General features: G+C 31.4%; 1 protein-coding gene across 1 annotated transcript; it reads right to left on the bottom strand.

Moving 5' to 3' along the window:
* Positions 1-4,593: 4,593 nt before the first annotated feature.
* Positions 4,594-10,455, bottom strand: LOC132750572 (DNA replication complex GINS protein PSF3-like). The gene is made up of 4 exons (XM_060740576.1): positions 10,299-10,455; positions 8,229-8,361; positions 7,425-7,566; positions 4,594-6,140 (listed from the first exon to the last, which is right to left on the bottom strand). The coding sequence occupies exons 1-4, from the start codon at positions 10,396-10,398 to the stop codon at positions 5,904-5,906; spliced, it is 612 nt and encodes a 203-aa protein (XP_060596559.1). The 5' UTR covers positions 10,399-10,455; the 3' UTR covers positions 4,594-5,903.
* Positions 10,456-16,755: the final 6,300 nt, after the last annotated feature.

The following is a 16,755-nucleotide window of genomic DNA, read 5'->3' on the forward strand; positions in this document are numbered from 1 at the left end:
CCAATATTTCCTCACGTGAAATGTCTGGAATTTTTAATTTGCTAACTTTTTGACACATGGAAATATACACTTATAGCATAGATAATTTAAAATTATGTGACCAATTTTGATAACTGGAAAACAAATTACAATTTTTTAAAATACATCTGGACATTATGGATATAAATTCATTGACAAATAATAAAAAGGGTTATTAGAAGAGAACCTAGGTCTAGATCCAGTTGTATTTTGCTTTCATGGTTTTCTACAGACCTCGGAGCACAGTTCACATTGTCCATGCCTCATGTAATCCCAGCTTATGGAAATCCACTCATGACAAAATCAAATACGAGATCATGATATTAATACATGGTATTTTCTGTATCATTGTCTTTTGTACAATCATTCAGAATGCAAAGTTGATGTTCCATACTTTTCAGTAGTTGTCTTTATTTTAAATTTTTGCTGTACTTAGTTAGTTTTATATGTGAACTCGACATGTTGTTATATTATAATCATTCTTTACATTGAATAAAGTGCCTAGTGAAACAAAAGTGTACTGCTGAAGCTATTCTCCATGTTTTATCATGAACAATTTGCTATTTTATATGTTTTTATATCAGTATTTGTTTTATTTTTATATTTTTGCTCCATTGTTAAAGCTAAGCTGCTGATGTTGGTGTTTTATTTTTACATTGTACAATATGTATCATATTGCCCCTGATATTATACAATAAGTATACATATTGTATCTTTTAGGGCATGTTTATGTTAGTTATATGTTTAAAAGTTTGAGTTACTTGTTATTTTTATCTCTGCTTGTTCGAGATATTGTTTGTGGATCTAAGAATAAAGGGACACAACTCCAGATGAATTATATTTCAACATATGAACAAATATTGAAATACAGTAAAAATTATGTTTTATGAAAAAAAAATTATCATTTGAAAAATTGATTATATAATTATAACAGGGCGTATATGTAGATTTAGGAATAAAGGGGCATAACTCCAAATTAATCATATTCAACAAGAAAGACTTAGTATACAAATTTTGTTTTTATGGAAAAAAGTAAATAAATTTAATTTGACTTTATAATGATTTCAGGATGTCAGAAAATAAAGGTCTTAATATTTATTTTATAATTCACAAAGTCTTAAAGATTGCTATATGCTCTTGTGTAATAATTTTTTTCAAAATGAACAGTGTCAATTCTTAAAATTACTTTATGTATTTAAACTCTCAATATTAATTTTACCTACATACATTGTATTTTTGAATTGTTATAGCATTTTCTGTGATATAATATTTGTTTTGTTGTTTAGATTCATAATACATGTAATATCATTTTCTTTTCAAACATCTTTTCATAAATGTTTATTATATACATTTACTACACATTTAATATCATATATTTGCACCATGATTTAAAAAATGTTTTTCGGATCAGCATAATTCTGCCATTTTGTCCTTCTTACTGTTTCTCATAATAGCCCTTCAATTAATAGACAAATATTATTCTTACATGAACCGATAGGTAATAAGTTAGATGGTACCCATTAGATGGAATTTAAGGTTGAAAAAATGGGTCAAGGTCGCAAAAATCAAAGATGCTCTAAAACCATAATTGAAAGAATTTAAAACTCATGACTGTGTGCCTTTTCTAAAAAGGGCAATATTTATTTATTTTTTGAGACATGATGTGTCTTTAAATAGGAAATGTTATTTATATACTTCTTTGCAATTTTTCCTGTGGGGAAAAAAATAATCAGAAAAATGGCATAGTGGATGAGGTGTGTGCCTCTCACCCAAAGTGTCATAGGTTTGATCCCTGCCCAGGTCACAAGCATGTTTCCTTATTTGAGAGAGGAACAAAACTAGTAAAGATTTATGCTTTCTTCATCATTAAGCTAAAAATAATACATGTCCTTTAAAAGCACTACATGTGCAATTTTTACCTCTTTTTTTGTGTGTAATGTACTTTTGTTACTTATTTCGTATTTGGCAATGTTGTTTTTATGCTAGATTATATGAATTTCAAGTAGATAGGTTAACTGCCAATAATTATGTAACATTTATGTAACATATGTAAAATAAAATTGGACTATTAGTGAGTGACTTAGGCCTCTCATATTTTTCCACTTCATTTTCTCTTTCTTGGTGTCAAATTTATAATGTTTTCAACATTTTAAGGAAGGAAAAAGCTCTAAAAGCAATCTGAGTTTAAGTAATGAATTAAAATAAGTGTTTACCTTTGTTTTTTATTCTTGAGTAAATCAATATGAAAATATGTTATTTTGAAATTTCATTGTCAATGAGGAAAATACAAAATGTAATTAGGTATTGAAGAAAATAATTAGGTATTGACTAATAACTAGTAGTTTGTTTGGGCTATTCCATTTGCGTAACTGATATTTTTATATGGGTAAATGAATGTAATGTTACATCTCATGTGTTCATTTTGAATATATGTTTTCTGAATAAACACAGTAATATCAATCTATATGTAACATAAATCAATAACATTTAAATCAGGCCCTGTGTTTACTAAGATTTAGGGATCAGAACTGGATTTGTAAACTCAAATATTCTCCCATTATTTATCCTCAAAGATTAAATATTCTTAATTTTTAACATTATAAAATTTGACTTAAAATAACATGCTTAATGAAATGGTATGATAAATTGATTGTTATTTTACAAGATTGATCCAAATATTGATCTTGATCCTTATTTGATCCAATTATTTTTGTATTTTTTTAGTTATTCGCGATTTTATCCTAAAATTACTCTAAGGGTTGTTTCTTTGCAAATCAGCATTTTGTTTTACATTCTGTCTATGTGCATTTCAATTCTAGCAAAATTGGATAAATTTAGTTTTATAAAACAATGAATATAAAATAAGGATAATTTGATCCTGATCTTTTTTTTAGTGAACACGGGGCCATATCTTTACCATTCTGTTACTTGTTTTATGTGAATATACATGTATTGTGTGAACATAGACATAAAAATAATTTCTGTGTGTAAAGTTTATCATCTAGTTTCAATGTTATAATGTATTAAGTTGTTGATAATATTTTTCTCAAAGGCATCATCAAGATGTCAAATGTCTGTTATAAGACTACTCTTTTATAATAAAAATGTGCTGTATTCCAATTGAACATGTTGTATTTTTTCTTTACACCAAATTCTACCTATTGTTTTTAAATGGGAGCTTTTTAGGCTAGTTGCTTTCAAATAAAAACCTTCAAGGACCAAGTGTTATCAATATGAATTTTTCTGACTTATACTTTAGTGTGTGGCAGCAACAGTATTCTAAGATTGATAGCTGCCTGGGTTTTAACCCAATAAGGGGCAAGCTGTTGTTTCCTTGAGCAAGTAAGTTTACACTCATTGCTTGAAGCACTGCTTTAAGAATCAGTGAGTCTATACCCTTAAAGCTTCCAACACAAACTAAAATAAAAGTTGTATAAATTAAATTTTACTTTTCCTTTCAAATCTAAATTGTCTATTCTTGGTTAAAGGGATTTTAATATCAATATGTTTTAATCAATAGAAGAAATTAACTGTGAAAATGATTTGGACTGTGCAGATAATGAAAGCTAACCTGGTTCTATAATTTACATAATGGCAAGTCATTATAGCTACTATTGTGCAGTTTGTTTTTGTTTCCTTATAGAAGCATACATGGTACAAATTATCAATTGATCTAAGGATCACTTCAGTGTTTTTCTGGTCTTTTGGGATCATTAATGCCAGCACTATTAAGTGTTGGGAATTGAGTACCGCTCAAGCTGGTCCTAAGGGGCGTAAGGTACATGTATGTTGCACTTATTCATTATCCCTCATGTACAGACTCAATCAAACAGAGTCTGCAATTTTCATGTAATTTTTGTTTTGATTAATGCTTCTGAGGGATTGCTTCGTTTCCAAATTTTCAATTTCATTTGTAACACTAGTCCCCTTATTAAACAGCTATTCATTCAAGCAATCTTGTTATATGTCAATCATGTGAAACAATTATGTATTCTTGCTATACTTTCCCTAAAATAATTCAGGGGAGGTAAGTGAAGCTAAAATTTCAGACTATCATAAAAGGCATGCATTAAAGAACAAATCAACTGGTTAAACTCTGGTTTGTTTAGTAGTCATTTACACCATTTATATTTAAGAACAATTGATCAGAAAGGTTCAACTTTAGTGTGTTCAGTAGTCACTTACACTATTTATACATCTGTATAAAACATTGAGAAAATGTTCATCTCTGGAAGGATTAAAGATGGTCAAACAAGAGCAATTGCCATGATGGTACAAGATGTCTGCCACTCAAACCAGGTATTGTGGGTATAAACTTCAGAAGTTCACAGCCATGTTTCCTCACAGTTTAAGTGCAGTAATCCCGAATTTAGATTTCTATACATATTAAGTTCACAGCTTAGTGAAGTCGTACTTTCTTTTAGCCACCATAGATTCTTAATCTTCTGGGTTCACAGCCATGATTCCTTATTTTCCCAGTAGTGTGATTTATCCAGTAAGCAGACTTTAAAGTAGTTCATATTAGTTTAGGTTAAGCTTTTCTAACATCTTTAAGCTAACAAAGACATAGTCAGATTGGTTAATGAATTTTATTTAAATATCATCTATGTTAAATACTATTTATAACATAACTTCTAATTGAAAAGGAAACATTTTATGAAAAAAGAGATATTTGTGAGCTTGGCAATTTGAGTGTTTTTCCCCATCTAAGTCCTAAGTACAAACAAACTTTCACAGTTAAAAAGCTATTGATAATAAGCATAATCTATTGAGCACTGTTGTAAACGATAGTGCAATGTGAAGCTTTATCACATACCAGTGTCGCTTATGCATTTCCTTAAAAACAGTATTGCATGGCTGTGCATATATTTTGTTGTGACATTATAAGTGTTATACAAACATTGCCTAGTAAACAGATTTTATGTTGGCTATGTGTGGAAATGCCTAGTAAATAAATTTTATGTTGGCTATGTGTTAAATAGAAAATTAAATTTGTGTAGATTCATAACTTTATTGAACTTGTTGAATAAAATAATATTTTGCCAGAGGCTCGCATAATATAATTTTTAACAACATGTTTAATAAATTCAATATTGAATCTACACTTTAATATCTATATAATGGTCAAAGTTTGTACCCCTGAATTAGACGGAAAAACCCCACATTAACCAAGTTCTGGTTACCATCTATTACCATGCCACAATCGCCTGCTGGACGAAGTTTGGAAGTAAAGATGAATGAGAATACATTCTAAAATAGCACTTCTTTACAAGATTAAAAATAAATAAACATTGGTCAATCATATATAATCCACACTTTTAATGAACATACTGTTTCAAAATTAAGAAATAATGTCTTAGATATACAAAATGTACATGTTTTAGTTTACAATATTCAAAATTAACACACTTGAGAAAGAATTACAATATCTATAGATAACATCAAAATATGCGTAAAAATCTTATACACTTGAACTGATAGCATAATAATTGGTTGGAAAAATGAAAATATTTCATGTAAAATTACAATAAATACACAACAACTAAATAATCAATACATGATGTACCACAAAAACGTTGCCTAGCACTTAATAATCTTACTAAGTAAGTATATGTAATTTCTTTAAGTGAAGTTATAGCTTTAAAATGAAGAGCAATGCACCATCTGAATAAAACTCCTTCACTGAAATTTGCAGAGGCTCTAAACACTGCACACCCTATCTCAACTTTCTACAATAAACATGCTTTGCTACTCCTAACAGCAAATCATCAAATGTAGTTTGTCTGCCAAAAATTTAAACACGATGAATTTTTATTGAGATTTTTTGTCTGTATCTGATAGCAATGAAACAATAGACCATTGCATTAACACATTAATTTTGTTCTTTACATCACATCTTCCATCACAGCACGCTTTCTTTTCCGATGATTTTTCACCATTTCTGACGTGGTCAGTTTTTCCGTCTGTCTTGTCTCCCATCTCATGAAATCATTAAGTCCTAACTGACCAGCTTTAAATAAAAGTCTTTCTGATTCGTCCAGTTTTTCTGTGAGTTTTGTAGTGTCTTCATTGTAAGCATTTTGCGAGGAGTCCATCACTTTCCTAAACCTTGCCTGAAATGCCTGAAAAGTATAAGGAAATAGTCAGTATTTATTTAATCTATAAGCAATAAGGATAACTTGTCTATGATTTCAATTAAAGAGCCAGGCCATCCTGCACATTTGGAATAACAAGGCTGTTTACTGTAGACTGATTAAATATATCTGAATCCCTTAAATTTACAATGGACCAATCCAAAATGAAAGAAGGAAAAGTCCATTATACAATTTTAGTCTGGTAAGGGTTAACTATAAAACTTGTACATATTAGGACAACTTCGTCAGTCACAATTAAATATATATTTATTCACAAAATACATGTTCAGTTTAATTTTATTTTGTTCAGCCTGGTAATAACTGTTGGGTGGACAGAGGTACAAATCAGGCAGACAAAGTACAAGTCATGGTACTGAACTGTTCACTAATGAAGGGAGATCTGTAAGTATCTGGATAGCTTAGTCGCTAGAGCTGCGATATGGTATTCCAAGGGTCTTGGATATGAGGCCCAACAGGCTCCACATTTTTCTCACCCTGTGACATCTGGTGCTCATTTTACATGTCAACAAAGAGCACATACAAGTCATTATATGATATTAACCAACTCATAGAAAGTTAAATCCTATTATTTCCTTTCTACCTAACCCACAGAAAATTGAAGTTAGATAATTTTTTGACATATGTGCCTGCTAGTGTTAACTGAATATACCCATTCCATCAGTGCAAAACAAGAACAGACACACAGCACATCTTATCATGGTCTGCACTGTTTGCCATTCAGCCAGTACATAATATATTATTTTGAAATATTCCCTTACAATGAGGAATGGTTTTGACCATATTGAAAGACAAGTTCATTTAAGATATTTCACACCATAAGGATTAAGAATACATATCTTGCCAGAGTGCTGTAAAAGTCGAGTAACTGTATGACTCTTGCTCCACTGTTTCGGGAAATGCCAACATGTTGTTGAGCATAAGAGACTTCCATGATAAATGATAGATTAATCACTACATTCATTACTTTCTATTGTCACCTGATAAGGCATGGGAGCAGTGACGTACTGGTTAAGGTGTCTGCCTTTCAACCTAGTAATTATTGGTTCGAGCTCTACTCAGATCATGACCACTTTTCTTTATATGACACCAGTACTGCTTTAGGTAACTCCAAGCCGGCAGACCCAAAAATGATAAATATCAGTTGCAAGAACTTGTTTTGCAATCAAGCTTAAATAAATATGTTTAATCTATTAACTGATAAGACATCTTGACGAGACTTTAATTATGATCAGACAGGGAGATAAATCTTACCTTGACAAGGATCTTAGCAACATCCGGTGAATCTGGCAACTCAAATTTGAGCAAGTGGGTCCCAAAACTGTAGTAAAATGGTCCTAGCTTATGTAGGTCAACTACGGAGGCATCAGCTGTCAGAATCTCACGGTATGATTCCCTAGTTTATACAAAACAAAATTTAAAACATTTATTGTCATTGAAAAAGGACTTAGGCAAAAAATGTTAAAAAGTGTTTATCTTGTATATAAAAAAATACGAAATTTAATTTACATTATGTTGTATGCTTTTAGCACAATACAGGCCAAATAATGCCAAAAGAATTGAATGCAAGTAGTAGAATTTACTCAATTCAGAAAGATAACTAAATGATAATAAATATTCAGCACTTAATCAACCCTTCGCCTGCTGTCATCATGATTCTACTCATGCAACAAGTGTCAGCACTGATAACTATTCAGTCGGTAAATTTCTTATGATATTTTATTATATGATATCAACCAAGTCATAGTAAATCATATTGTAATGTGCTCCTTCAGCAAAGCCCACTTTGTTCTGCCAAATGCAGGGCTTCCATTAAGTTCCAATATTTTGAAGTAAAAAACTGCAAAATACCTAACATTGGAAGTCACATTATATAGATATAGAAGAAAAAGCATTATATTTTGGAAGTCACAAGCCAAAATCAGCAGTAAATGACTCCCAAACTTCCACTAATGGAAGCCCTGGCCAAATGTAACCTTGGTGGCTGCTATCAATATAAAATAATTGTCAAACAGCACAAAAATGATTTATATACATTAATTATATTTCTACACATACCTGTAATTCTTTGGAAGTTCAACACTGACCATGTGACGTTTGCGACTACACAATGAGCGAGCCATCCAGTAAGGTAATTCAATCTTTGTCCCTGGGTTTAAATGATCACTCGTAGAACTGGAATCCAGATAGCCTGTAAAATATTATGATAATAAATTTTTTTTTTCACACAGACAAGTTTTGTGTTATGCACAATGATAATCAGTAAAGTTCATGTAAAAACTAATATTTTTAGCTTTGATATACTGATGCTAGTGACATCGGTTAAAGGAAATGAAAATGTGAAGCACAGTTTCTTTACTACATGTGTTGATAACTGGTGTAATGAAAATTATGATATATTCTCAAAATGGGTAGACAAGATGCAGAAAATGTATTATGTTATGTGAGGGCAAGAAAAATGATTGTTAGTGAGAATAACATCATGATGCCATTGTAAAGTACCTTGAAGTGCTCTGTAGTTCACACTACTACTTGGATTATATTTCTTTTATCTTCTCTTTTTTTATTGACAAAAAGTAACCTTATCTGACCTTTTATTTAAATAACAATAGACTTAACCACAAATGTGGAGATGTACTATTTTGTTAACAAACATGTTGTGGTGAAATTCTCATGTATCCACTTGTGTGATAATTAGAATTAGACAGTATGGGGTAGAGCTGTCATCGATAGAAACAACATTGATGTATTGTTGATATTGATCAATAATCAATACACATTTTAAAAAAACATCAATGTCTAGAAATTACGAAAATTCACCCAAAATATATATTGTGATATACAGAAGCTGGTGTCCATGTCTAACACTATATGCTGTTGTTACATAATGGAAATATTTCATAGCAATTATGACAAAAAAATGGTTAGGAAAATAACATCCAATGGGCATTTATAAACAAGACACTGCATGAACAGAACATGTCTATTTTAATTTTTTTCTGAAACCATTTAAAAAGGTGATTATGTGAATGACAGACAAGTAATTATAGCCATACAGATAATTAATTATCAACATCTATAAATAAATCAGGGTCAGCTCGGCCCTTAAACGTACTCGGCCCTCGAGTCAGCTTGGCCCTATTCAAACTCTGCACAGGTCAACTCGGCCCATTTTTCAATTTATTTTACATTTTGATTTGTTTAATCACTCTTTAGTATTGGAACCACATAATTAATGTCTGGACTTATTTACAAAGGTGGAAACATGTTTTCTTAAATTATAATTGCATTTTTGGTAATGAAAGAGTTTTCAATGATTTGGGTAATAAAATTAAAACTTATTACAATCAATCATTGGAACATTGAAAAATACATTGCATGTTGATAATTGCATTAGTTTTTACATGCTGTTTTATGTTTAAAAGATAAAGAACAAACATTTAAAATTATTTTATATAATAAATAAACAAGTTTTTATTTCATATTTTATTGAAGATTACTTTACAAACAAAAAGTATCAAAGGGAACACATTTGTATTATAGTACATGTGTAATTTTTAACGAATCTCGAGAATAAACATATTGACAAATTCATTAATTCTGCAGAAATACAATGTCATACATGTGAACTTTTTTTGATGATCAAGTGGGAGATTATTCTTCAAAAAGAGGGAGATTTTATAATTTGCAATGAACAAAGAAGTTCTGACATCAAAAAGAGGGAGATTTTAAATATGTTTTTTTTTTAATTCAAAAGTGGGCCGAGTGTTTCTTTAATATTTGTCATCTGACATAATTCATATAAATTCTTGCTATGCACGGAATCAATGACAGCTCTAGGTCAGGGATCTATGCATTGTAGACCAATTCACTCAAAAAAAAAAAAACACAAAAAAAAACACGGAAGTAGATCTAGATTTATTTTAGAAATATGAATAAAAACTCAATGCTATATAACCATTTCGGAATATCTTGAAACGTCTTCAATATATGTAAATTTTCCAATTCCTGATTCAACTGGAGGATCGAGAAAATATTTTTACATAATTCAGAAAAATTATATCGCGAAAACTAATGACTTTTGTGACAAAAGAATGCAAAGTCAACTTCTCGTTAGTTTGCACTTACCTAATCGATATATAGGCATCTCTATTTTACATGGTAATTTTTCATTTGTTGATAATATGTCATTTAGGTCGTAATAATCGTCTATCGCTTCAAGAGCCATAACAATGTATTTTTATTTTCTTTGAAATTTGGAGGGAAGGATAAGCAATTAACACAGGAAAACAAATATTATTCTTTTTGCTTTATTTTTGTATAATTATGATAAACTAATTATGATATATTGAAAAAATGTTTTGTCGATATAAAAATATGCATTTCTATCATAGAATTATAAATTTTATGGTAAAATACAAAATAATTACAAAAATAAGAATTTGTATAATACTCACTCCCGTAAGATTGGGTTTTTCCCACCGGAAGCTGCACGTGCTTTTGTTTGTAAACAAATTCTCCCCTTGTAGCAGTACGGAGGTAAGTTTTATTTGTTTAATATACTTAAGCACCATTTGTTTTAAGAATTAGTATTTGAAACCATTACTTTAACATGAAATTTTATTATTTTAATTCAAATCCAATTTTAGATCGTCGTTTATCCGAATAACACTCTACTTTTTCTATAATATGAGAGTAACAAAATAATTTGTATTATTTGTACATTCACAGGAACTTGAAATTCTATCAATATTAATGATAATATCCAAAATATACCCCCTAAACAGTATAAATATTTATGGGGGTATATTTTGGATATTATCATTAACTGAATAATATTGATAGAATTTCAAGTTCCTGTGGTACATGTAACTTCTTCAGTTTTTGCCACGTATCAGAAGTGTATTTTTGAGAGGGGTAAGCAGACTTATGTTTATCAGATGTGGCCCCATTATTCATTCCAGTCATTTTGATAGTTTTTCTTGAGAGTCAATATACTGTTAAGAAAAGAGAAGAAATTGAAATGATGTAGACAAATAACAAGTCAAACATGCAGATACTGCCTTATGTCAATGTTTAGAACTGTTCACTATTTAGGGGAGAAGATGTGTAAGGGGCCGGATAGCTCAGTTGGTAGAGCCCCAGTACGGTATTTCGAGGGTCCCACTCCCAGGTTCGAGTCCCGGTCAGGCTGCACATTTTTCTCACCCTGTGACATTTGGCGCCCAATGTTGGGCCGTGACTGATATACATGTAGTTCAGAGTTTAATTTACATTGCTCTGTAACTCTTTAATTCGAGGACGAATTTGAATAAAGCAGGGGAGTATGTCACGGTTCAGAACTGTTCACTTTTTAGGGAAGAAGATGTGTAAGCGGCCGGATAGCTTAGGCGGTAAAGCCGCGATACGGTATTCCGAGGGTCCCGGGTTGGAGTCCTGGTCACGCTGCACATATTTCTCACCCTGTGACACTAGTATCTGCATAGAAATGTTAGTTCTCCCCACAATTACTGCCAATAAAGGTATTGTGGTAATATTAACATTTATTTGCATATCATTTATGTACTGCTTCCTGTAAACATTGTAGATGTACTTTTAAAGCATGATGTCAATACCAGTAAAATTTATATCTAGTCAGTGAAAAAAATCAATTACATTCAGTTTTACAAATTACAGGAAATATTGAGAACTGATCTAACAAACAGCAGCAACTTAAACATAAGATATTAACTTTACTTATTTAAGGGACTCACTGAGGTTTTTTGACATGATGGGACTGAAAATATTTTTTCCAGATAAATATACCATTTGAGGTTTAGACCACTAATCATTGTGCAAAATTTCAGATCTTTTGCGCACTTCGTTTTTTCCAGAATAATTATTCATATTGTAAAAAGATGACCCAAAATAAAACACTTTTCACTCAGATCAGACTAAACAAATCATAAAACTAGGAGTTTCAATTTATTTCAAAGTATCTATGCATATATTTCTGTTTAAAGGGCCCCAGCTCATTTATGTAAGAAATTCAAAGTTATGTTTTTAGGCTTTAAAACCTCAGTGGAGTCCCTTTAATTTATGAAGTAAAATAAAATTTTTTAAACTGTTGTGAAAGAGAAAGCGTCTAGTTCAGATGATAGAGTTGCAAACTTTTTTTTGAGAGTCCCAGGTAAAAGTTTTGGTCAGGCTGCAAATTTTACTCACCCTGTAATTTATGGAAAACAATAAAAAATGCAATTTTTATGCCACCGCAGCATCTGCGATGCGGTGGCATATAGCGATTCACCTGTGTGTTTGTTTGTGTGTGTGTGTGTGTGTTATATAGATTATATAGTGAACTTAAAAAATCTTCTTGTGAAAAACCACTTGTCCAATTTCAACCAAACTTGGCAGGATTGATCCTTGGGTGAAGGGCTTCCAAAGTTGTTCAAAGAATTTCATTCCATGCAGAAATCTGGTTGCCATGGCAACCAAAAGGAATTATAAGAATAAATTTAAAAAATCTTCTTGTAAAGACCCAAAAGGCCTAGAGCTTAGATATTTTGCATAAGGCATTGTCTGGTAGACCTCTACCAAGATTGTTCAAATTATAACCCTGGGGTCAAAATCGGCCCCGCCCCGGGGGTCATTGATTTTCACTATATGTACATATAGTAAAAACTTAAAATAACTTCTTGTAAAGACCCAAAAGGCCTAGAGCTTAGATATTTTGCATAAGGCATTGTCTGGTAGACCTCAACCAAGATTATTCAAATAATAACCCTGGGGTCAAAATCGGCCCCGCCCGGGGGTCATTGATTTTTCACTATATGTACATATAGTAAAAACTTAAAATAACTTCTTGTAAAGACCCCAAAAGGCCTAGAGCTTAGATATTTTGCATAAGGCATTGTCTGATAGACCCTTACCAAGATTGTTCAAATTATAGCCCTGGGTCAAAATCAGCTCCGCCCCGGGGGTCATTGATTTTCACTATATGTACATATAGTAAAAAACTTAAAATACCTTCTTGTAAAGACCCAAAAGCCTAGAGCTTAGATATTTTGCATAAGCATTGTCTGGTAGACCTCTACTCAGATTGTTCAAATTATAGCCCTGGGTCAAAATCGGCCCTGCCCCGGGGTCAATGGTTTTCCTTATATGTATATAGAAAAAACTTTATAGTAAAAAAATTTCTTCTAGCAAATGCTAGAGGTTAGATATTTTGCATGAAACATTGTGAAGTGAACTTCTAGCAAGATTGTTCAAATTATAGCCCTGGGGTCAAAATTGCCCCTGCCCCGGGGTCATTGATTTTCAATATATACATATAGTAAAAAATAAAAAAATCTTATTGTCTGAAGGTACAAGGCTTAGAGCTTGAATATTTGTTAAATGATATCATCTATAGGTACTCTACCAAAGTTGTTCAAATTTTGCCTCTTGTGTCAAAATTAGCCCCGCCCCATGGGCCATAGGTTTTCCTTATATGATATATAGTAAAAACTTAAAAAATCACCTTCTCTAAATTTACAAAGGCTAGAGTTAAGATATTTTGCATGAAACATTATGTAGTGAACCTCTAGCAAGATTGTACACATTTTAGCCCTGGGGTCAAAAATTGGCCCCACCCCCAGGAGTCATTGATTTTTACTATGTACATATAGTAAAAAAAAAAAGAAATATTTTTGTCTGAAGGTACAAGGCATAGAGCTTTGATGTTTGCTCTATAATATATTCTATGGGTTCTCTACTAAAGTTGTTATAATTATGCCCCTAGTGTTTAAAATTGGCCCTGCCCAGGGCAGTGATTCTCATTATGTTCACATAGTAAAAACAGAAAATAAAAACAAATCTTTTCTGAATAGGAGAAAGCTACAGCTTAGATATTTGACTTGAAATGTTGTTTGGTGGACCTGTATCAAGATTGTTTTGAATTAAACCCTTGGGTCAAAATTTTGCCTTGCCCAAGGGGACAGTGACCTACTTTCTTGTCCTTTAATGTACAGCAATGAAATTTTGACCATGTGCACAGTTTTAGTTGTAAAATTGAACTTTGATATCAGGTAACTAGATTTTGATGATGTGACCTACTTTCTTGTCCTTTAATGTACAGCTATGAAATTTGAATCATGTGTACAGTTTTAGTTGTAAAATTGAACTTTGATATCAGGTAACTAGATTTTGATGATGTGACCTACTTTCTTGTCCTTTGATGTACAGCTATTAAATTTGAACCATGTGTACAGATTAAGATGTTAAGTGAACTTTGATTTCAGCTGACCTAGATTTTGACAAAGTGTCTTACTATGTTGTCCTTTGATGTAGTCATGAAATTTAGGCTGTGTGAAATATGACCTTCACCACCAAATTCACTAGACTCAAGTGCATTGATATATTCCTACTCTGATCTTTTATTGAGTTAACAACAGATTTAACCACTTATCTGATAATAAGAATTAGATAGGTCAGATGCATTATGACAATCTTCAAAATTGTATAGAAACAAAGAAAATCTGTTAATTCCTACACTACTATTTAGTGTTGTATTAATGCGGTGGCATAGCATTTTTCTCAAATGCAATCTTGTTTTAATCTCAATCCACCTTTACCAAATTGATAGCTGATTTTTCACATAAATGCAAAAGAATTTTTATTTTGGTTATTTTCTTTGATTTTCATTGCCAATTCAAGAAAGTAGTATCTGAAATAAATTTCTCAGCTTGTGAGAAATTTTGGGAAATCAGAAGTAAACATCAACCAGCACTGGAATGTTCTCTTCAATGTAGATTTTAACTGTACGAGGTCATTGCATTATCTGAGCATCTAAGATACACGTACAGGGTGCTCACAAGCCATGAAATCCTGAGGGTCAGTTTGACAAGATACAAGGCCGAATCCCCATGATTTTAACAAATTTTGACCCTCTAGTTGAAATCCTTAGGGTCAGATAAGGTCTTTTTGAAATTTGAAGGGTCAAAGAGTCATTTCAAGGGTCAAACGGACACCCTGCACGTATTTGCATGATACAACTTACAAATTCATTTATTGTTACTTTTGTAGGTAATCAGGTTAATTAATTTGGTCATATCCAGATTCCACACCAATTAATGAATATGTTTTCAGTGAATTGACTGGAACATACAGAAGTACATGTATAATAAAGACACCATATAATTATATTGACATCCAAAGGCTAAAAATTTAATCATTAAATTCTGTATTCTCTTTAATATGCTGATTACTTTTTGTTATGATAATTTCAAGGTTGTTTTCTGTTTGTTATGATCATTTCTAGTTTGTGAACTGTGTGTTATGATAATTTCTATGGTTGTTACTGTTTGTTATGATCATTTCTAGGTGGTTAACGGTTTGTTTTGATCACTTCTGTGGTTGTTACTGTTTGTTAGGATCATTTCTAGATTGTTTTTTATTTGATTGATATGATCATTTCTGTTTTTTTTTATATCTTGTTATGATCATTTCTAGGTGGTTTACTGTTTGTTATGATCATTTCTAGTTTGTTTATTGTTTGTTATGATCATTTATAGTTTGTTTTATGTTTTCTATTATCATTTTAGGGATGTTTACTTTTTGTTATGATCATTTCTAGGTGGTAAATTGTTTGTTTTGACCAATTCTATAGCTGTTACTGTTTGCTATGATCATTTCTAGGTTGGTTACTATTTGTTATGATAATTTCTAGGTTGTTTACTTTCTGTTATGATTATTTTCAGGTTGTTTACTGTTTGTTATGCTAATTTTTATGTTCTTTAAAATACTTATTCATCATGGCAGTGCTATACAATGCTGGTCATAGCATTTTCACAAATGGATCTTTGGTTATTCTTTGTATAATATGTCACAAAGAAACAGACATACATTCTAATTTTTTTTTGGCATAAATTATTTCAGACAAATAGTACAGTGCTAAGCTGTTCTGTAAAGGGAGGTTAGTACGGAATGAAATTAAAGGTTTATTTTAGAGTTGTGTCCCTTGAACTATAAGCCGATGGAACAGTTAAATGTCTGTATCTAAAATTATGTGTTTTTTTAGACCTACTTTGAAGATGTTAAATGACGTCATATCTTTTTGATCTCTGCTGTTATTAGTTTTCCTTGATATTACATGTCAGACTGATATAAGTTTGTTGTTGCAGCTATCTAATATATTTTCTTTGATTCTGAAGCAATACATAGAAATGTATATTCTTACCAACAGTATTTTGGGCACTTCTCTGATTATTTGAAATCAGTACTATATCAATCAAGGAATGAGGAATGAGTTAATTGAATAGAGGCCTCTGTGGCTAAGGTTGCTGACTTCAAACCACTTGTCTTTCACTGCTATGGGTTTAAATCCTACGAGGGACTTTTTATTCTTTCATGTAGGGATGCTATCCAGCTTTATTAGGTTAGTGGTTCTACTCAGGTACCCTGTCCTGCCTGAAATTATGCTTGAAAGGACATTGAGGATTTGAGGTATTTCTTCACCACTAAACATTGTGAAGGCACTGGCAATATATGACATTACAAAGTGTTTGTATGACTTAAAAACAAAAACACAAACAAAAAACACACACAGAAAAAAAACACAAGAAAAACT

This window comes from Ruditapes philippinarum, unplaced genomic scaffold (assembly GCF_026571515.1).
Source record: "Ruditapes philippinarum isolate M1 unplaced genomic scaffold, ASM2657151v2 ctg7042_1_1_1_1, whole genome shotgun sequence".
NCBI classification, from domain to species: domain Eukaryota; kingdom Metazoa; phylum Mollusca; class Bivalvia; order Venerida; family Veneridae; genus Ruditapes; species Ruditapes philippinarum.